Source organism: Eschrichtius robustus, chromosome 16 (genome assembly GCF_028021215.1).
Source record: "Eschrichtius robustus isolate mEscRob2 chromosome 16, mEscRob2.pri, whole genome shotgun sequence".
Classification (NCBI taxonomy): domain Eukaryota; kingdom Metazoa; phylum Chordata; class Mammalia; order Artiodactyla; family Eschrichtiidae; genus Eschrichtius; species Eschrichtius robustus.
In genome coordinates, this window is record NC_090839.1 from 76,237,418 (window position 1) to 76,258,949 (window position 21,532).

Genomic DNA, 21,532 nt, shown 5'->3' on the forward strand with positions numbered 1-21,532 from the left:
GGTCTTAGACCTCTCCCCCCTCCCCGATTCCGGCTCACAGAAACCCCAAATCTAGGGACCCGAGGACAGCAAGAGCTATCCCTCACCAGCAAGAGGCCTCGGGGACCCCCCCCCCCCTCGAAGCTCCAGGACTGGGGCGACTGAGCCCCTCGCGGCGCCCTTCTCATCCCAGCCCATGGTTGTGGCGCCCTGAGCCCCCTGGGCCGGGCTGACGACGAAAACCGAGACGGCGCCCAGGCCCCCTGCCGCGGCGTCCCCGCGGCCCCAGCCCAGGTAAGCCGGGCCCAGGTGAGGGGCAGCAGGTGAGTGGCCGCCGAGGTCCCTAGCCCTGCAGGTGGGGAAGGAAGTATTGGGTGCGCACCGCCCCCTCCCCAGCGTAGCCATGGAGCCGAGGCTGAAGGACGTCTCTTTGTGTCTCGCTTGGAGGAGCCGCCCCCTCCTCCTCTCCCTTCCCCCACCCCACACCCTGGCCCTGGGGTTTGGGCACAGCTTCCCGGCCCTGCGGGGGAGTGGTGGCAGAGACCCTTGCGCCACAGAGAAGGGGGAAGAGGGTGGGGAGTCCACCCCCCAAAATTGTGACCCTGGAGCCGTTGGATCCTTGGTACTTGGACTGTATATACCCCTCCCTCAAAGGCCAGGCTGAGTTCTCAAGTGAAGTCCCCCCCGCCCCGGGAAGAGAAGATTTGGGGTGTCCACAGGTGAGGGGGCCTGCAGTGTGTGGCCCTAGGGTGATGGCTGGGGCTTTGGGTGTGTGTCTTTGTCTGCGAGAGACAGGGAAGGGGTGTGTTTGAGAGAATGGGTGGGATTCCCTTCTTTTCTCTGTGATTCCACTGCCCCCCACCCAGGCTGGGAAGGGGTGTCTTCACCCAGGCCATGCTTCGTGCTCCCTTCAGGACAGGGAGGGGACAAGCCCTTTCCAAAGTGAGGCTCTGGTTTCTGGGGAGGGGAGGAAGTCTGGAAGAAGAAGCCATTTCAGGTCAGGGCACTTTTCTGTCCCCATGTACCCCAGGGGCAGCAAACCCAAGGCCCTCCCTTCTCCTCCTGACCTCCAAACACCCAGGGCCAAACCTCAGGTGGGGTCAGTGTATCCTGGACAACCAAGGAACCATTCTAGGTTCTCACTGTAGCTTTACAGGCGGTGTACAAAGCAGTACCCCAGCCTGGCCTTCAGTGAGGTCCTGAACCCCAGGCCTTGCAGCTCATGGGAAGATGAGAGGCCCAGGGGATGTTTTATCCTGGAATTCTGGATCAGAGATCGTAAGAAGGGACTGGACCATGCCGAGGGAACACACTCTGGGCTGCTGGCGTTTTCACCACCAGCCTCCTCTCTCTGAGCCCTCTGCAGGCGAGCAGTGATGCTGAAGAAGGTAGGACTCTGAGTACAGGTAGCCCCACCAGGAGTTCCTTTGTTCACTTATTCATTCAACAAACGTTTTGCTAGTGTCTGTGATGCACCAGGCCCTGGAGTCAAGGTCCTTTTTCCCACTTCATCCCCTTTCCTGATCTTTCCTGTTCATCAGATGTCTGGGCTGTTCTCAATTTGCCCAGGCTGTGCTTGGTTGGATCAGTTGAGGTGGGTCTGGTCAGGCCCAGCTGACCAGTTCTGACCCCACTCCTGAAGCACCTGACCCTCATCAGGATCTGCGTCTCCAGCCTGGTCCCACCCTCCACCCAGGGGCCCACATAGTGCTGCAGACTTGGTGGCGCTGAGCCTAGGCAGCAGCTTACTCTTCTCCCCGCTTCCCAGTACCAAGTGCCCCCACCCCTACGTGCTGCTGGCATGGACCTAAGGGGTAGGATGTGATCAGCCGGAGATGAGGTTGGGGAGCTCCAGGCCAGAGCCCTGGCAGCCCCACCTTCAAATTCAAGGACAGTTGAGACAGTCCCCCTCAGCCCGGGCTGTGGGGGGAGCCAACTGCCCTGAAGACTGGGTGACCTTGGGCAAGCATGTGGCACCTCCCAGAGATAACGGCAGTGGGCCACTCACTCTGCAACCGGTGGGGTGGATGTGGATCGCCCTTGGGCGGCAGAAGCATCCAGGTGTGTCCTCTCCATCTCTAAAGGAGTTCATTTCCCCCGGGGGGTTCCCAAGAGCCCAGGACCTTGTCAGATGACCCACCAGCAAGGGAGTGGAGTGAGAGGCTAAAGAGTGGAGATTTGAGTCACTGTGACTAGGGAAAACCATCAAGAGGCCAGAGGGGGACAAGGGAGTAAGATCTTCCCTCCTCGCTAACCTGCAGAGGCTCCCCGTTGAGTCTGGAATAAAGCACCATCAAAGCCCTTTGCAGTGTGGCCCGAAACTACCTCCTGAGTGTCAGCTTCCGCTCCTCACTCTCCAGCCTCTACTTCTGGCTCATGTCTGTGTCCCCCAACTCCTTCCCTCTGCCATGTGCTGTTCCCTCGACCTGAAAAGCCCCACTATAGGATGACTCAAGGGCAGCTCTCCACCTCCCCTTTTGATCTGACCTGGGCTGGCACAGAGCGGAGAGTAGAGTTGGACTGATTGATGGTTGGTGGCTGGGAGACGGTGGCACGTGTCTATATGTGCTGTGAGAGTGTGTCTCCACATCCAGACTCCGATCTCCGATCTGCAGGAGGCGGGACCAGGTCTGCCCCCTCCCTGCTGCATCGGCTTTGTCTAACCCAGAGCCCAGCATATTGTGTAGCACATGTTGTAAAACACAACTGCTAGACACATTTTGTTGATCCAAACAGTGTTTTTCTCATGTTTGTATTTGTTGCCAATGCTAAACAAACATACAGTTTCACACACAAATATTGATTTTTGGATCCTCTTGAAAAATCAGATGCTGTGATAAGCCCAGGCGAAAACCGAAGAATGACAACCTTCTTTAGATTGGCTATCACCCTGCAGCTTGACCCAGGCCCCACCTGGCCTGTTCACTCATTTCCATGACCTGCTGGCCCCTCTTGTAGGCATCTGGTCTTGCAGGCCTAGGGTAGAGGCCAGAAAATGTTTGCTCAGAGGGTGACCTTTGTCTGTGTGTGTTTGCACACACGGGTCTTTCCTGCCTCCCCCATGGCCAAGTTAGAACCGGTACAGAGCAGTGTCCCTCCGAGGCTTTTAGGGCTTTTAGGGCTTTTTTTCACTTTTAGTGGTGAAGTGAGCCTGAACTCCTCCAGCCAGAAGCATCTCCAGCCTGGTCCCACGTTCCACTCTGGGCCCCGTCTTGTGCCCCCTCCTCTAGATTAGAAGGATTCAGCCAGCAAAAACCTGTTTTAATTGTCCTACTTGCCCAGGAGCAGAAGTCCAAGGTTCTAGACCCAGGTCTTACTGAGGACTCTTGGGGGAGGTCTGCCCTCTGGGCCTCAGTTTACCCATGTGTCAGGGAGGAATTGGACTAGAGGTTCTCTCAGCCATAATCTTCCTCCTTGTTCTAACTTTCTAGGACTGAGTCCAAACTGCTGTAGTTTTGGTCGGGCAGGAGACGTGCAGGCCTAGATGCAGAAGTCATGCAAAAATATTGACATACCCTAAACATTAAGGAAACCAGTGGGTGATACTAAGTAGCTGAGCCAGGGGTCAGGAGTCAGCACTGGGCCCCAGCCACTGGGCATGGCCCTGGGAGGGAGTGTGCCGTCTTCCTGGATGAAGGTCTACAGCAGCCCGAGGCCAAAGGAGACAGCAGAGCACTATAGTTGAGAGCACAGGCTCTGGACTTCTGGGTCTGAATTCCATTTAGCTGCTGTGTGATCTTGGGCAAGTCACTTAACCTCTCTGAGCTTCATTTTACTTATGTGGAAAACAAGGATAATACCTACCTCAGGGTCAACAGGGGGATTAAGTGAGCTAAAGCATGAAAAGGGCCTAGGACAGGGTCTGTCATGTGAAAAGTGCTCAGAAACTATTGGCTCCTATCGGAAAGGGCACATTGGCAAGTGGGTAAGTAACCCTTGGTGGTAATGTCTTCTTGGTCTTCCTATAGCTGTTCTGGGGGAGCCAGAGGGCTTTTGGTGCTGCCCCCAGGAAAGGGGAAGCGGGTGTTTGAGAAGCAGTTCTGTGTGGTGCTTAAGGACCTACCTGCCCCTGCTGCGGGTGGGGTAGGGTGAGAGTCAAGCCTGAGGGGTGGGACATATATATGGCAGCTGTAGTCGAGGTCCTCTTCCTGCCCAGAGCTGCTTTCTAGGTGAGGTGCCTGCCAGGCTTCTGTCCCCAGGCTTCCTGCTCCAGGGAGATGGGCCTCTGGCCAGAGCCAGGACCAGCATCTCCAACAGACCTAGTCTTCTCCAGACTACCCCTTCCCTCCCCTATTCCCTTGGTCCCCCTTCCAGGTCTCAGGAAGCTGTGGTGTTAGGCCTGGTGGGGCCCGTTAGGCCCCCTCTCCTCTCCTGTCCACCCTCTCCCCATCCTCCCCTCCACCCACCATATAGCTTGGCCACAGTCTGGAGGGGGGACAGCTCCAGACTCCCCGCTGAGCCCCCGTTCAGGGAACCATGTAATATCAGGGTTGGAGGGAAGCATTCTTCAGTGTCAAGTGCCCCACACCGGCCACTGGACATCCTTTCTCATTTAGCACCGAGAGCAGCACGTCCTTAACCCAGAGTGGGGATTTGAGCCCAGCTCTGTGAACCCCCAAAGGTTTGGGTGAAACTGGCATCAGACTGCCTCGACCACTCACTAGCTGCGTGACCTTGGATGAGGCAGTGACCTCTGTGCCTCAGTTTCTTCTGATGTAGAATGGGAATAATATCAATAGTAGCTCCTTCCTAGAGTTGTGGGGAGGATTAAATGATAAAGCACCTTTAGCTCTGCCTGCTACTTAAGTGTTTGCTTAATACTTTTGCCACCCCCAGCGGGGTATGCAAATGAGTGGGTCCAGCCACTGTGACTCCCCACTGCACCTGCTCTCCTTCCCTGTGGCTTTAGCCAGTCCTGGGAGAGGCAGAGAATGTTCCAACTGCCTCTGGGTGTTGGGATGGCCCTGAGGGGCAGGGGTGGGGACTGGACAGGACAGAGCCGCCTTGTCCTCCTCCTGGTCAGGCCCTGTAGAAGCTGCACAAATCCCTGCCCCAGGGTAACTTCTGGTCTGTTGGGCCCCCCAACATAGCAGGAAGGCTTCATACTTTCGAACTGGAGCCCACAGTCCTGCGGGGAGATCATCCCATCCCGAGAGCTTGGGTACCTGCCAGCCCTGACCCCAAGTGTCTCTGGGAGGGAGTGGGGCCAACAGTTAACATGGGTTAGTGGTCAAAAGCACAACCTCTAAACTCGTGTGACCTTGGGCAAGGTGCTTAGCCTCTCTGTGCCTCAGGTCCCTCGACTACAAAAAAGGGGATGATACTAGTACTTGCCTTGTAGGGTCATAGTGAGGATTAAGTGATGAAGGTTTGTAGAGTGCTATGAATGGCACCGAGTACCCTCTATGGTTTGCTGTTACTATCAGTCCCCTGAAGCCCTGAGCAGAAATGGTAGTCCCACTTGTACAGTTTAAACAAAAATGGAGGCTCGGGGTGAAGGTCTTTACTCAAGCTTCCATATCTAGGATTCGGAGAAGATTCTGCCCGCTCTTCCATCATTCACACATAGTCCACAGGCCACGGCCAGCCAGAAGGACCCGGCAGAACCTAACCTGGGCCCTGGCCGCATTCCTGGACATACTGCCCGCATTCCTGGACATACTGCCCGCACACCTCTTCTCACCTGGGGCCACGACAGCCGAGAGCTGCAGCACAGAGGAATCTTCGAAGGAAGTCTGTAAGGCTCCCCTATTCCTTCCTCACTCAGCCCCTCCAAGGACAGTGGTGGGATGCTGCTGGGGGCTGGACTGGGGGTCTCCGAGTGCAGCGGAGTCGGGTTCCTGCTGTCTTTTGGCCTCTCAGGGTCTGGCACATGGGCTGGCTTCAGGAAGGGTTTGCTCAGGTCCGGAGTCTGGCATGCATTTCCAAGTGAAAGGCAGGTCCCCGCCATGGCCTCCAAGGCCCTGCGCACTGCCCCCCATCCCTTACCTCTACACTCCGCTCTGGCCCCTTGCCCCTTACCCACCACTCCACAGCCATGCCGGCCTCCTCACTGTTCCATGAGCACACCAAGCCACAGCCCTTGCCATCCCCACCTTGCCTCTGCCAGCAGGGCTCTTCTCCTACAAGATCCAGTCTCCACATGCTTGTAGCCTTCTCAGGGGCCTTTCCTGACCCCCCTCACCCCACCATCTACAATCCTATTCCCCACCCCCGGCGTTTCCTCAGCTCTCCCTGCTTTGTTTCTCCCTTTAGGACTTCTCACTGTCTGACTGACATCTCTTACTTACCTTTATCATTGTCTGTCTCCAAATTAGAATATAAGGTCCTTGAGGACGGGCTGTTTGTCTGGTTCATGAATGTATTCCAGATCCAAACACATAGTAGGTGCTCAGCAAATATTTACTGAATGTTCTGGAGCCAGGCAGATCTCTCTAAGCCACGCCTTAGCTGCGTGCCACTGGACACGTTACTTAATCGTCCCTTGTCTGAGTCTCAGGTTCCTGAGCTGTGAGGGATATAATGGGAATAGCAATAGCAGCTTCTCCTAAGATGGTTATGAGGTTTGAATGAGTCAATCTGTATAAAATACTTACACTTTAGGTGGCTCATAAATGTCAGCTATTATTAATAATACTTTAACCTATTTAAAGTATTATTAACCCTATTTTACTGATGAGGAAATGGAGGCACAGAGAAAGTAAGTGACTTACCCAAAGTTTCATGGCTAGACATGGTGGTGACCTGGTTCCACCCAGGGGTGGCTGAATCTGGGCTCCAGGCTCCTAAGCTAGGCTGCATCCCCGCTTCCATCCTTCAGTAGGGGCTCAGGGAACAGGGGAGGTGAGGGCCGTAGCTAAGGAAGGGCTCATCTCTTCAGGGAGCCTCTGCTCACCCAGCCATCTCCCCACTGGCCGGCCCCTGTCCACTGGTGGACACCCAGCCAAGGCCCCTGAGTGCTGGGCTGCCCACGTCACTCAGCAACAAGGCTCATGCCTCCTCCCACACCCACAGGGGCTGCCACAGGTAGGCTGGGAACGAGGAGGCCCAGGGCTCCCACCTCCCCACAGGGCCTGGCTGGAGGGTCTGTCCCAACACTGGGCACCAGCTGCAGGCGGGCGGCAGCACCAGCTATTAATAACCACCAAGGATGTGCCCTGGGGAAGGGGCAGACTGCACCAGCTGGGAGGGGCGGCTGAGGCAGAGGCTGGAGCCAGAAGCGGAGCCCGGCAGCACAGGGAACCCCAGGCTGCCCCTGGTGGGGAGGGCAGTGGGAAGAATGTTGTTTCCAGCTTCTGCTGCTTGATCTTGGGAAAGTCTCAGCTCCCCCTCTCAGTCTCCCACCTGGGAAATGTCGGGGCTGGCCCACGTGATCTCCAAGGTCCTTCCTGGCTCAAGCAGGTTCTGGGGGTAAGATTTAGCAAAGCCAAAACGGCCCCCATGTCCAGCATAGAAAACCAAGACTCGGTGAGAGTACAGCCTCACTCAAGATGGTGCAGAGTTGTCAGGGTCCAGGACGGAACCAAGGTCTCAGGCCCCTCTGCCCAGCAGATTCTTCCTGAGCATCTGCTCTGTGCCAAGCACTGTGGGAAGTGCCCCTTTAATTCTTACAGAAACCCATCATGTTAAACAGGCATTCTCACCCCATTTTACTGATGGGAAAACTGAGGCTTAGGCAGGTGTATGACCACACAGCTTAGGCCACACAGCAAGAGGGGATGTAGCCAGAATTTGCACCATGAGGGGAAGACGAAAAGATTTGAGAATATTCTCCTCTTCCTTTTGACCCTGAAGAGAATGTTTGGCAGAGTCTGTATTTGTGTCAAAGGACCAAGGGGAGGGAGAGGACTTACCTGGACTTTCTTACGGGCTCCCTGGGGCCCTGACCCCTTGATGTTGTGTGTAGAAGTGTGTATGTGGTGGCTGGGGACATTTTTCAGGGGAAAGCGTACTGAGACTTTGGTGACCCATGAAGGGATATGAAATAGCTCATTTCACAGATTGGAAAACTATGGGCGGGGGAGCTGGACAGGGCTCCCTGGGGACCAGCAGCAGAGGCCAGAGCTTACCCAAGCAACTCACAGGCCTCTTTCTGGGGTGAGAGGGCTCAGCTCTGGACCCCCCACTCCCTGGCAGCAAATAGGAGAGCCCACATGTGAACTGATTTCTGCCCTGGGGTAAAAAACATGAGGGTCAGGGATACCCTTCCGAGAAGGTGTTAAGTGGCAGAGAACCAGACTGGGCACTGGCCTTGGGGATGTAGGGGGAGGGCTGCCATCAGGGGTGGGTGTCAAGGGGGCTCCCAGCTGCCCCCACCTTCCTGAGCACAGGCCAGCTCCATGTGGAAGTTGAGGGCAATCAAGCTGGACCACTCCTCCCCAGGCCCCTCTCAGGGGACACCACCCTGGGGTGCTGAGCCTGGGCGGGTGGGCACGACCTCTCCTCACACTCTCCCTTGACATTGTCTGGACCCCCAGCCATGCCTGATTCCTTACACCCCCCAGACCCAACAGGATTGTACCTAGTGAAAAGTTTAATTCCCACCCTGCCCCTGTTCGCTCAGTTCTCACTTCTCTCCCCAGACATTCATTTGTTCATTCATTCACCAAATATTTATTAAGTGCCTACTATGTGCCAGGCACTGTGCTAGCTTAGCTGGGGGTACAGCAGTGAACAAGACCAGCCCAACAGAGTCCCTGCCCTCCCAATGCTTAAGTTCTAGTGGGAAAGAGAGACATTCACAGTAAACATTACATTAGACAGTGATACACTCTACTGGGGAAAAAAAATAAAGCAGGAAAAGGGGAGTGCAGTAGGATAGCCCTAGTTGAGAAGGTGCTGTCTGAGCAGAACTTGGAGGAAATGAGCCATGTGGATGTCTGGGGGCAGAGGGAGCAGCCACCAGGCGGGGAGCTGGCATGTTCAGGGAACAGCAGGGAGACCAGTGTGTCTGGAGCAGGGGGAGGGAGGAGGCGGGTCAGAGGGGTAAATGGAGGGCCGTTGTAAGGACTTTGGAATGAGATGGGAGCCAGTGGAGCGTGTTGACCTGGGGAGTAATGTGATCTGATTGGGATTTGATGGGCTCCCTGGCTGCTGTGTCAAGAAGAGATTGGGGTGAGGGGGGCGGGGGGGAGCAGTTAGGAGGTTGCTGCTGACGGCTCAGGCCAGTGGGAGTGAGTGCTGAGGGTGGTCAGGCACCTTCATTAGTGTCTGGTTGATTCCAGAGTTACTTTATGCACATGCAAGCAAATGAGGAACTTATTCCTATTTTCCCCCACTTCAAAGTAACGTACTAAACAAAGTGATATGGAGGCCCAGAGAGGGTGAGGGAGCAGGCAGCAGCTGCTATGTTCCACCAAGAAGCAGCCCTCCCCTGCATGGCTGGGGGAGGGCCAGTGCAACAGCCCTCTGGGGGACATCGAGCTCTCTGCAGAAATTCCAAATGCACTCATCCTTTAACCTGGCAACCCATTTCTAGAATTGATCATACAGACACACCTGCACACTGCAACATGACTTATGTACAAGGCTACTCATTGTGGCAGCAAAAGGTTGAGCACACCCAACATCTATCAGTTGGTTAAATAAATGGCAGTACATATATCCATACGTACCTTTTCAGCCCCGGGGGCCTGGGTTTGGTTTGTCAGCCGTTCCTCCATCCTTCTGCCCAGCCTCCTCGGGCCTCCCCTAGACTTGCACTTTGTGCAGGGCTGGCCCGGGTGCTGTCCACACCTGTGGTGCTGAAGACATGGGGCTGGAGGGAGGCCTGGGCTGCAAACCAGAGACCAAGAGTCGGAAAAGGGAGATAGAGCAGGAGTCGTTCAAGGTTCAATTCCTGGCTCTGCCTCTTACCAGCTGAGCGACCTTGGGCAAATTGCTTAACCCCGAGACCCTCAGCATCCTTATGTGTAAAATGGGGTTGCTGTGAAGATTGAATGGCAGCAGCAATGTAAAGAATTGGCAATTGAGAAAATAAATGATAATTTTAACTGTATCATTTTAGAGACAGTAAAGCGTAGTGGTTAAGCTTTTGGACACTGCAGTGATAATGCCTGGATTTGAATCCTGGCTCTACCACTTACTGGATGGATGGTCTTGATCAAGTGACATGACCGCTCTGTGGCTCAGTTTCCTTGTCTGTAAATTGGAGTGAATAGTAGTCCCCATGTCACAGGATGTTGTGAGGATTTGACGAGTTAATTTACCTGAGGGACTTGGCACAGGACAGGGGTTCCTTAAGTGTTAGCTGTTGCTGTAAATTTCTTCTCCATTATCTTCATCATTCTCATCACAGCACTCCAGCCTCTCTGTTCACAGTGGCCAGTGTCACTCACAGCCACTCCCGTCTCTGCTGTGCTTGGGGCTGGGGCTGTTAGAGCGAGACTGCACCTTGCCCTGCAGATGCCCTGGCTTCTAGCCCAGCCCTGCCACTAACTTTATATGTGATTTTGAGCAAATCACTGTTCTCTTCTGGCCATCAGTCTCTGCACCTGTAAAACGGGCTAATGATATCTCACGCAGGCCCCTGGGAAAATAGCTATGTGCCTGCAGGGTCACATTCAGGAAAGCCAAGGTATAAAAAGTTACAGCTTCCCAAACACGTAAAGAATTATTCACCGGGCATTTGTCACACACTGGCTAAGTGCTAGGAATAGCGAGATGATTAAGGCATGGGGCTTGCTTTCAAGGAGCTCTTGGGTTTCTTGCTAGATTGTTAATCCCCTCCAAGGCCCATTAAGGTGTCACCTCCTCCAGGAAGGTACCCTGATGCCCACTGCCAGCGCCCTTCTTGGAAATGTTGGAGCACTGATCATGGCCTTCCTGGCCTCATGATTATCTGAGTCCTTCTTTATTTGCCTCCTTGATTTGTAGGCTCATACCCTCTATCTCATACCCTCTATCTAACCTACTCACCCTGTGCCAGCACCCAGCACAGTGCCTGGGATCAAATAGATATGCTTGTCTGGAGGCTTTAGGCTGTAAGTTACACAAATTCAACTCAAACTGGCTTAAGCCAAATTCAACTCAAACTGGCTTAAGCCAAAAAGGAAATGTATTGATTCATGAAACAAACATTCAGGAATATAATTGGCTTTCGGCATGTCTGGAGCCAGGTGCTCGGGATCATCAGAAACCTTTCCATCTTTCAGCTCTGCCTATCTCTTTGTTGCTTCATTCTCCGTCAGGTGCTTCCCTCATGGTCGCTGAGCCAGCCCCCAGCAGCTCCAGGCCCGTGTCCTCCAGCTTTGCAGCCCAGGGGTCAGAAGGTATCTCTTTCCTGATAACTTCAGCAAAAGTCCTAAGGCGAGATCTCAGTGGGTCACCTTTGGTCACGTGTTCATCTCTGAACCAGTCAGCGGTGACCTGGCGGATGGGATGGATCCCCTGGTTGGCCAGCCCTGGGTCAGACCTGCGCTTAAAGCCAGAGTGGGGACAGCCCTACTGAACCACCGGACTGAGAGAGGGACCGTTCCCTGGAGAAAGGGAAAGTGATGCTGGGCAGGAGAAAACACCACAGGCCGATACAAGGAACCACTGAAAATGCAGAGCAAGGCAAGGATCAGGTCAAATCTGGTCTTGAGACAATTTATTTGACCCCGCAGGTGGGGAGGACTAGAGGGGAGAAACGGGGAGGCGGGCACACGGAGAATGCGGGGTGTGGGGAGCTGGCTCAGCCACGCAGGCTGAGGGAATGAAGCTCCAGCCCCTCCCTTGACAGAAGCAAAGTGAAGCAGGTGAGAGAAGCCAGAGGGGCTCCCTGTCCCCACTCGGTACCTGAAATTCCACCTCGTGGCTGCTTTTTCACAGGGGTTTTTAATAATAAGAGTAGACCCAGAGAGGGGACCCACCCAGGCACAATCACTATTTAATGGCATCCTTCCAGGCCAGGGCTTTGTTGAGGATACCCTTGGGGTTTGCCTGTGCTAAGGGCATAGCATGGGTCCAGTGACCTGAGAGAGGGGACCCGGGCATGGGGACAGAGAATCTTTGACTCCCAGAGTGAGAGTAAGAAAGGCCTGGCTGACTCGGTCCAGCCTCACCCCGCACTGATTTCCCCCAACAGATGGGCTTCCAGTATCTGCTTCTCTGCTCCCAGCGGCAGAGAACGCACTTCCTCCCTGTGTGAGACTGTGAGACTGTGAGAACTGTCTCATTTTTGAGTTGCTGTCTGCCTGGGTCTGCCTGTAGGAGCCTCGCAGGACACAGCATATAAGAGCATGGGATCTAAAGCCTGATAGCCTGAGTTCAAATCCCACTCTGCTAGTTATTAGCTCTTGGGCAAGTTACTCAGCCCATCCATGCCTCAGTATCCCCTTCTGTAAAGTGGGGATAATAATAGTAGCACCTACCTCTGAGACATCTTGCGATTAAATGATTTAATCCACTGTTAGCGTACCACCTGGCATATGGTAAACAGTAAATATTTGCCAGTATTATTATTCTCCCACAAGACAGGATAAGAGCAGTCTCCCTTCCCTTCACAGGCTGATGACCCTCCACCTACTCCTATAACTGGTTTCTTGGTGGCCAGTGTTACCACCATCCAGGTTACATTGTCTGGCCACATTCCAGGCAGTCGAAAACACTGAGGTTCAAATCTTAGCTCTTTTGTTTACTTGCTATATAACTCTTGAATTAGGGCAGTATTAGCTGCTGTAACAAATAAGCCCCGTATATCTCAGCAGCCTAACAAAACAAGTTTACTTCTGGCTCACAAAATACAGAGCAGGTAGTCCTCGTCAGCAGGAGGCCTCGCATACCCAGGGGACCCAGGCTCCTCCTATCTTGTAGCTCCACCACCATCTTCTAGAGTCTTGGAGTCCTCTGCATCAAGCCACAGAAGAAGAGAAAGAAACTTTAGCCACTCTTAAAAGCTCCAGCCTAGAAGTGACACCTCATTTCTGTTCACATGCCACTGGGGAAAACCAGTCACAGGTGGCCACACCAGGTGACCACACCTGGAAGCAGGGGAGAGGAGAAATGTAGTTCCCTGCTGACAGCCACCCTCCAGAACAGCTCTGTATCATAGAAGAGGGAACACAAAGCTTTGATGGGCAGTTGGCTATCTTTGCCATAACCATAGTAAGTCATGGTTTGCATGACTTATGGCATAAGTCATCTTTGCCATAACCATAGTAAGTCAGAGGTTTCTTGGGCCTCTGCTCTTTATCCATAAAGTAGAAAGCATCGCTTGATCATGGCAATGGTTGCACAGCTCTGTACATTTACTGAAATCATTGAATTATACACTTGCTATGGGGGAGTTTTGTGATAATGCAAGTTATACCTCAATTAAGCTGATTTTTAAAATGGGAGGCATCTTGCCCCCTTCTCAGGGTACTTATGAGGACTCAGTGAGTGAAATTTTGCCAGACTGGCACTACGTGTGTGTGTGTGTGTTTGCGTGTGTGCATGTGGTGGGGAAGGGGGGTCCCAAAGTAGGCCTGAGTTGGGTTACGCTTTGGGTGTTGTTTTCATGAAAGTGGCACCCAGCTTGAGCCACCTGCCAACAGGAAGTGGTAGATGGTTCGGTCTTGCTTCTTGCTTGGGAAACTCTCCCCCCACCACCGTGGCCCTCCCAGCTTGTGGCGGAAGACCCAGCCCATGAGGCCAGAGCCTTTGTGGTCAGGGCCACAACCACTGCCATGAAGACTGGGTGACGCCCTCCTGCCTTCAGCACCCCAGATGGGGAATCGAGGGCCTCCCTCGGGGCCAGTGAGGACACACACTTGAGGTGCAGGTCACGTGGGGTCCCCTGGGGCAGCACAGCCAGCTCGAGTGTGCACGGATGCAGCACCAACTACACCGGGTGAACGGAGGTTGGCCAGGACCTCTGCTGCCTGGTGCTAGGAAGTTCACGGCCGTCAGGTCCTCAGCTGCTTCTCCAGGTGGAGGCAGTGACAGAGACGAAGGTAAAATACTTTTAGGTCAAGTTCCCCCTGATGCCAGACGTCTATGCCTTCAACCACCAGTGAGGCTGATGTGTCTCACTTCACTCTCTGGGCTCAAGTCCCCACCTGAAAAAAGGGGCTGGTACACCTGCCTCAGGGACTGTTGTGAGGATTGAGTTAATACACGTGGCACACCTGGACCGGTGCCTGGCATCCAGTCGGCTTTCCGCAGGAGCTCCGTGATGGCACGCGCATCCCTGGCTGAGGCTCTATCCTCTTCTGGGTCTCCGTTTCCCCACTCAGATACTGAGGGATATGGATACGATGTTCACACATTCTGACTTGGGGGAAAAAATAGTGGTTAAAAGCACCAACTTTGGAGCCAATGCCAGCAGTAGCTAGATGACCTTGGGCAAGTTATTCAGTCTCTGTGCCTCATTCTCTTCACCCCTAAAATGGGGATAATAATAATACCTACCTCATGGAATTGTGAAAATGAGATGAGTTCATCCTCCAAACAGGGCCTGACATGTAGTGAGTACATTTAAGTGTTAGCCGCTGCTATTACTGTTATTTTCTTCATCTTATGGATGTGGAAGCTGAGGCCCAGAGAGGTGATGTGACTTATTCAAGGTCACCCAGCTAAAAAGTGGCGCACGTTAGGATCAAGGCCAAGCCTGCTGAGCCCCAAGGCCTGTGCCATTTCCATCGTTCCCCACTGCGCCTCTTAAGTCACGTGTGTAGTAACTGGGACAGAGGCAGTGTGTACCTGGGGGGATGACGCAGCAGCAGGGACCGGGTGCGGGTAATTCCTTGTCTCCTGCTGACACCTTGCAGAGAACATGCCTGAGGGGAGAGAGAGGTTGAAGGAGTGAGGGGGCACAATATGCAGGACCCCCCAACCGGGACCCTAGGAACCAAGGGAAGGGACAAGGAAGAGTTGAATTTGATGTAATACCAGCCCCCAGGGCGCTCTTGGCCTGTTGATGGGGACAGACAGGGACACAGCTGAGACCACCATATTCAACAGAGGCCCTAAGAGAGAGAATACAGATCCTGTCTGAACCCTGGGGCCCCTCAGAGACAGAAGTTGGCACCTGGGGCAGCAGGGAAGGCTTCCTGGAGGAGTGGAATCTGAGGGTAATGAGATAAGGAGATGGGGCTTGGGGCAGGGGGCAGTGAAGGCAGGCAGGAATGGCGGAGGGCACTGGAGAGGCGTGTTCAAGCTGTAGAGAGGCAGAGCTGGGCAGTGGTCAGAGCACGGGCTGAGCCTGGGGTGAGGGAGCAGGTGTGCCCCCCCCCCCCCCACCCAGCCCGGTGCCTGCCCAGGGTAACTCTGAGGCCAAAGCAGCAGAGATAAGCCAAGCACCCGACAGTCCCTGGGGGAGGAAGGTGGGGAGGGAAGAAGGGCTTCTAGCAACTTGCGGCTGCCAGTCAAGCTCCCAGGAGATGTAGAAAACAGCCCAAACTGATCTGACAGGGCCAAAGCCCGAAGTGGGAGCATTGCCACACGTGTGCACACATGTGCCCGCACACACGTGGCCCGCCCGCCTCAGCAGCCCTTGGGGAGTCCACACACATCAGGAGAAGTAGGTCAGCATAGCAGCCCAGCGCCGGGAACTCTTCCTGGTGGGCAGGGGGAAGAGTTCAAGATGAAGAGGGTGTGCGCTCATCAGCACCCCTCGGGGTGGGGTGGGGTAGGGTAGCCGCACACTCTCCACAGGAACGGCCTTACCTCTCCCGGCTACTACAGAGCAGGTCGTTCTCACTCGGCGTCCTTTCCACCCAACTAGCGGGTGGACACTTGATAAGGAGAGAGAGCTGACCCCTTCCAGCCCTGCAACCAGAGGAAGACTTGTGGGGAGATGTCACCCCACTTTAGCCCTGCAGCAGGAGGGGCCCAGTGCTGTCCAGCCCGGAGCAGGGACTGCATAGACTTGACGACGGTGCCAGGCAGGGTTGGGTTCAACACACTGAGGGTGGCGGAGGAAGCAGGGCTGGGTGTCAGTGGGTCTGGCGCCATCCCTCCCTCTTGAGGTCTGTGAAATGCGCTGGAGACGCTCTGAGGGCATCGTGTGGGACTTTGGCGGGCTCGTGAGTGGAGGGGAGGGGCCCGCATGGGGGAACAGGATCCTGAGGAAGCAGAAGGGGGCGGGAGCCAGAGCAGAGGAGGCGGGGACGGCTCCCTGCTCCCCCAGCCAGCCGGGAGGACGTGCAGATGGAGCTCCGTTTGGGGCTGGGTGGGAGGCAGGAAGTTCCCTCCTGGTGCTCCTCCTCTCCGCGTCAAGTGGGAGGCTGGGTCGTGCCGAGGGGGAAGGGGAGGCAGAGGAGGGGAGGAGGGTTTGGGCCTGGGAGAGGAACGGCGGGGCCAGGGTGAAGATGCCAGGCTCGCGGGGAGGGCTCACCCCTGCTCCCAGCCTCCAGCTGAGCTCAGCAGGCGAGCATGGAGGTCCTCCGAGTGAGAACGTGTCCACACCTGACACTTTGGGAGTGCTTACTGTGCACCAGGCACCAAGCACTTCACGTCCTTTGGCCCTTAGGGAAAAGATACTATTATCCTTTTGCTAAGATGGGGAAACGAGGCACAAAGAAGTGAAGTCACTTGCACGAGGGCATCCAACTAGCGAGTCATAGAGCCAGGCTTCAAAGTCGGCAGTCTGGCTCCAAGTCTGTGCCTTCCCTCAGAGCCGCGGGGTGGTTCTGCAGGGGTGGCGGCTGAGGGGTGGGCTTCGGCTGCTGAGAGTGCTGGGTGGTCCACCTGGGACTGGAGGGAGAAGGGAGTGAGGGCAGAGGAGCTGCACCAGGAGGCAGCTCCCGAGGGTCCAACCTAGAGCGGATTCAGCGCTGGCCTCCCCTGCTGGCGCGCACACAGACACGGACACGCGGGCACTTGCTCCCGGAGGCTCGGCTCCCTGGTCTAAGCCTCCCCCATTAGACAGACGAGAAATGCAGACCCCAGATGGGCGTTCACTGTCGCCCAGCCCTGAACTCTCGCCACTGCAGCTGTCTGCCCCCCTCCCCGGCACCATCTGGAGGCAAACTCTGTACCCCCAATGGGGTGGGTGTATCCAGGAAGGCCTCCCCACCCAGCTCATGTGAACATTGAAGGGGTCGGTCGGTGAATTTGGAGGGTAGGGGTGAGGGAGGGCGGATCTTTGTAGGACAGGCTTTCTGTCCTTGTGTCTGGGGAGCCTCTGCGGGGCCCTGGGGCTACAGCTGTAGCTGTGTGTACCTGAGCCAGGCTGTGTGTTGTCGTCTGAGGTTGGGGGAGGGATTATAATGCTGTGATGGGGGTGTGGCCACACCTGCACCGCCCTGACAGAGTTTCGTCTGAGACCCCTGCCCTCAGACCTCGTCTGCCCCTCCCCCTGCCTTATTTTCTCTATGGCTCGTGTCACCTTTTATCATAATATATAATATATAATTCATGGGTTCACTGTGTTTTGTCCATTTCCCCCCTAGAACGTAAGTCCTGTGAGGGTGGGAGTCTGGTCTATGTGTTCAGTGCTCTGTCCCCAGGGCTCCAAACAGCACCTGGCAAACAGCAGGTGCTGATCAGTACTTGTGAACTGGAGCACTCATGTGAACTCAGTATGTGGCGTGTCTTTGTGTGACATAAAAACGTGTGCCTTGCCTGGCACAGTGTCTGGATGATAGCACGAGACAGGCCAGCGGTACCCAAGTGGGGGCTGGGAGGCAGTGGCTGTGTCTCTGGGGAGTGCTGGCTCAGGCCTGGCCCTGAAGCTTTGGGGGAAAGGTGATGCAGCAGAGATACCTGTTGCCCCCTCGTGGTCATCTTCGGCCTGTCTTCGGGCCCAGCCCTGGGGAGGGAGGAGTAGGCCCTGGCTTGATGTCACACCCCTTGCCACACACCAGGGAGAAGATGAACGTGGGCTGCCCAGAGCCCGAGCCGCCCCACTCCCTGCCCTGCTGTGGGCCAGGGACCGCCCCTGGGCTGGGTGCAGGTGTGCCCCTCCTCACTGAAGACATGCAAGCGCTGACCCTCCGCACACTGGCCGCAAGCGACGTCACCAAGCACTACGAACTCGTCCGGGAGCTGGGCAAGGGCACCTATGGGAAGGTTGACCTGGTAGCCTACAAGGGCACAGGTGAGTGTCTGCAGGGTGGCCAGCTCTAAGACAGGAGTGGGGGCTTGGCTGGGGCTCTCTGCAGGGGCCAGGAGGCCAGCAGGAGGCAGAGTCAGTGGTCCACGTGGAGAGAATGTGGCCTGAAGCGGCCCAGGGAGGAGGGGACCAGGCAGATGGGACAAGGGAGCGATCTCTGGGCAGAGTACCCAGACTGGAGGGTGGGCTGCTTTGGGGCCATCCAGAGTGCCTTTGGGACAGCCAAGGGGATGCGCCCGGGGACATCTGGAGTCAGGGGAGAGGTCAGGGCTGGCGATGGTGTCTGGGGAATCACCAGCATATTGGTGATAGCAGCCCCCAGGGAGGTGGACCGAGCTGAGAGGGGGTCCTCGGGAACAGGGCACCATGCTTACAATGGGTGGGAGAGGGCCCTGTGAGGTCAGTGTGGCCGTCTCCATTTCTCAGGTCACTGAGGACTCTGAGACCCAGAGAGATTCAGTCACTCAGCCAAGGTCGTGCAGCTACAGAGGGTGTGAGCTAGAATGAGACCCCAGTAATCAGCTCCAGGGCCTTCTTGCTTAACCCCTGAACTTGATGCCTTCCCCACAGTGTAGGCTCACAGCAGTGCCCACACAGCCAGTCAGGGACAGGGGCTGCATGAGTGCCCACAGCTGCACACAGAGGAGACAGGGACAGTAGGAGGAGTACTGCACATGGAGTCACCTGAGCTTTGCTACTTGCTTGCTGTGTGACCTTGGGCAAGTGACTTAACCTCTCTGTGCCTAGGTTTCCTCCTTTGTAAAATAGGGTAGCATTAATGCCCAGCTGATAGGGTCCTAATGAAGAGTGAGCTGTGCACATGAAGTGCAGAAGGCAGGCCTGTGATGTGTAAGTGCTCTGTGGACACAAACGTGTGTCACACAGCTATGCACCCAGGTGGCTACAGATGCCTGCTCAAGCTCAGAGTCAGGGACGTGTGCCTTGCAGGTCCTCATCTCTCCGTGTCTAGTGCCTTCTTATTTATTCATCCATTTAAGAAACATTTGTTGAGTATCTACTATGCACCAGACTGTTCTGTCAGCACTGGAGATACAGCAGCGAACAAGACAAAGGTCCCTGTACTCAGGGAGCAGCCTTCTAGGTGGGCGAGACAGACAGATAAATCGGTACACAGTATGTCAGGAAGAAAATGAGAGGATGGAGAAAGCAACAGGCCCTCCTCATCGAGGGCTTCAGGCTGGGCATGGAGGACCCAGGCTGACCGCTGACTTGCTGCATGGCCTTTGACAAGTTCCTTCCCCTCTCTGGGCCTCAGTCTCCTACCTGTGAGATGAGGAGAGTCACACCCGCTGGGGCCCTCATCGTGCACTGTGGCTGGGACAGGCTGTGCAGACAGGCACGGGTGTGTGAGGTGCAGGGGCGCAGGGAGAGGGGTCTTCACCACTGTCACTGTCACCTGGCCAGGCACAAAGATGGCACTGAAGTTTGTGAACAAGAGCAAAACTAAGCTGAAGAACTTCCTGCGGGAGGTGAGCACCACCAACAGCCTCTCCTCCAGCCCCTTCATTATCAAGGTCTTCGACGTAGTGTTTGAGACCGAGGACTGCTACGTCTTTGCTCAGGAGTACGCGCCCGCCGGGGACCTGTTTGACATCATTCCTCCTCAGGTACATGGGTGGTGGCCGAGGAAGGGGAGACTGTCTTCTGGGTCCCCGGAGTATGAGAGTCGAGGAGGAGTCAGGTGCCTCCTGACTTAATCATTTATTAGGCGCCTACTGTATGTCAGTCACTGTTCGGAGGGCTGGGGATACACAGCAAACAAGACAAGAGGTCCTGCTCTGGTCCTAGAGGGGGAAACAGACACTCTGCAATCGGCCAGATGATGCACTGAGATGAGGAGCAGCCAGGGTGATGGGATGAAGTCCAGCAGCCCCCTCCTCCGCACTTGCATAGAAACAGGTGGGGACCCAAGAGGGGAGGTGGCAGGGCCACCAGAGGCTTCCCAGAGGAGGTGCCCTGGAGTGGGGAGAGTGCCCGGGGGGATTCCAGGCACCTGGGTTTGCAGTCGGCCAGGGTGAAACTGCTCTGCCGCTCACCGGGTAAGGGACAAGGCCTCGGTGTAAGGGAAACGGGCATATAACCATATAACGTGTGCTGCGGAGTTGAGGAGTCGTGCGGGATAGGGCGCTTTAGCAAAGCACCTGGCCCAGTGTAGGCGCTCTGGACAGTTGTTGCGGGAAATGTGGGGAAGGTGAGGAAGGTGGGAAACCACGGGGCCAGGGAGGGAGCCGGGGATGCCCAGGTGGGATGATGGAGGGTGGCTGGCACCGGATCTGCCCAGGAAAGGGACCCGGAGGGAGTTCAGGCGAGCGGTGACAGGGACGGGAAGGAGAGGACCGGGTTGGGGTGGGCCGGCGCCCCTGATCGTCTCTCCCGTCTGACTGGCCGCAGGTGGGGCTCCCCGAGGACACGGTGAAGCGCTGCGTGCAGCAGCTGGGCCTGGCGCTGGACTTCATGCACGGCCGGCAGCTGGTGCACCGCGACATCAAGCCCGAGAACGTGCTGCTGTTCGACCGCGAGTGCCGCCGCGTGAAGCTGGCCGACTTCGGCATGACGCGCCGCGTGGGCTGCCGCGTGAAGCGGGTCAGCGGCACCATCCCGTACACGGCGCCCGAGGTGTGCCAGGCGGGCCGCGCCGACGGCTTCGCGGTGGACACGGGCGTGGACGTGTGGGCCTTCGGCGTGCTCATCTTCTGCGTGCTCACCGGCAACTTCCCGTGGGAGGCGGCCTCGGGCGCCGACGCCTTCTTTGAGGAGTTCGTGCGCTGGCAGCGGGGCCGCCTGCCGGGGCTGCCGTCGCAGTGGCGCCGCTTCACCGAGCCGGCGCTGCGCATGTTCCAGCGGCTCCTGGCCCTGGAGCCCGAGCGCCGCGGGCCGGCCAAGGAGGTCTTCCGCTTCCTCAAGCACGAGCTCACGTCCGAGCTGCGGCGCCGGCCCTCGCACCGCGCGCGCAAGCCCGCCGGGGACCGCCCGCCGGCCGCCGGGCCGCTGCGCCTCGAGGCGCCCGGGCCGCTCAAGCGGACGGTGCTGACCGAGAGCGGCAGCGGCTCCCGGCCCGCGGCCCCCGCCGTCGGGCCCGCGCCCGGGCCCGCGCCCGTCCCCGTGCCGGTCCCCGTGCCCGAGCCCGGCCTGGCTCCCCCGGGGCCCCCCGGCAGGACCGACGGCCGCCCAGACAAGAGCAAAGGGCAGGTGGTGCTGGCCACGGCCATCGAGATCTGCGTCTGAGCCGCCCCCGCCGCCCTCGGGCCCGGGGCGCCGTGCAGCAGCCAGGCCGGGGCGCGGGGAGCCGCCCTGGGCCGAACCGGCCAGCCCCCCGCGGCGGCAGGAGGGAGTAGTGGTAGACGCCCGGCCCGCGGCGGGCTGGTGAGATCGCCACCAAAAGGAGCCAAGCCCCCCCAGGCCCGAGGATTCAGAGGGCCCCTGACAACAGGAGCAAGGGAGCTTGCCGGCAGACTCCCCACACCTCCCTGAACCCTGGAACCCTGACTAGTTGCTCCCGGCCCTTTGCACCCC

General features: G+C 56.6%; 1 protein-coding gene across 1 annotated transcript; it reads left to right on the top strand.

Annotated features, from left to right (window-relative positions):
* The first annotated feature begins 219 nt into the window (after nucleotides 1-219).
* SBK1 (SH3 domain binding kinase 1) lies at nucleotides 220-21,244 on the top strand. Its single transcript, XM_068525096.1, has 4 exons — nucleotides 220-273; nucleotides 17,751-17,983; nucleotides 19,424-19,626; nucleotides 20,411-21,244. The coding sequence occupies exons 2-4, from the start codon at nucleotides 17,758-17,760 to the stop codon at nucleotides 21,242-21,244; spliced, it is 1,263 nt and encodes a 420-aa protein (XP_068381197.1). The 5' UTR covers nucleotides 220-273; nucleotides 17,751-17,757.
* Nucleotides 21,245-21,532: the final 288 nt, after the last annotated feature.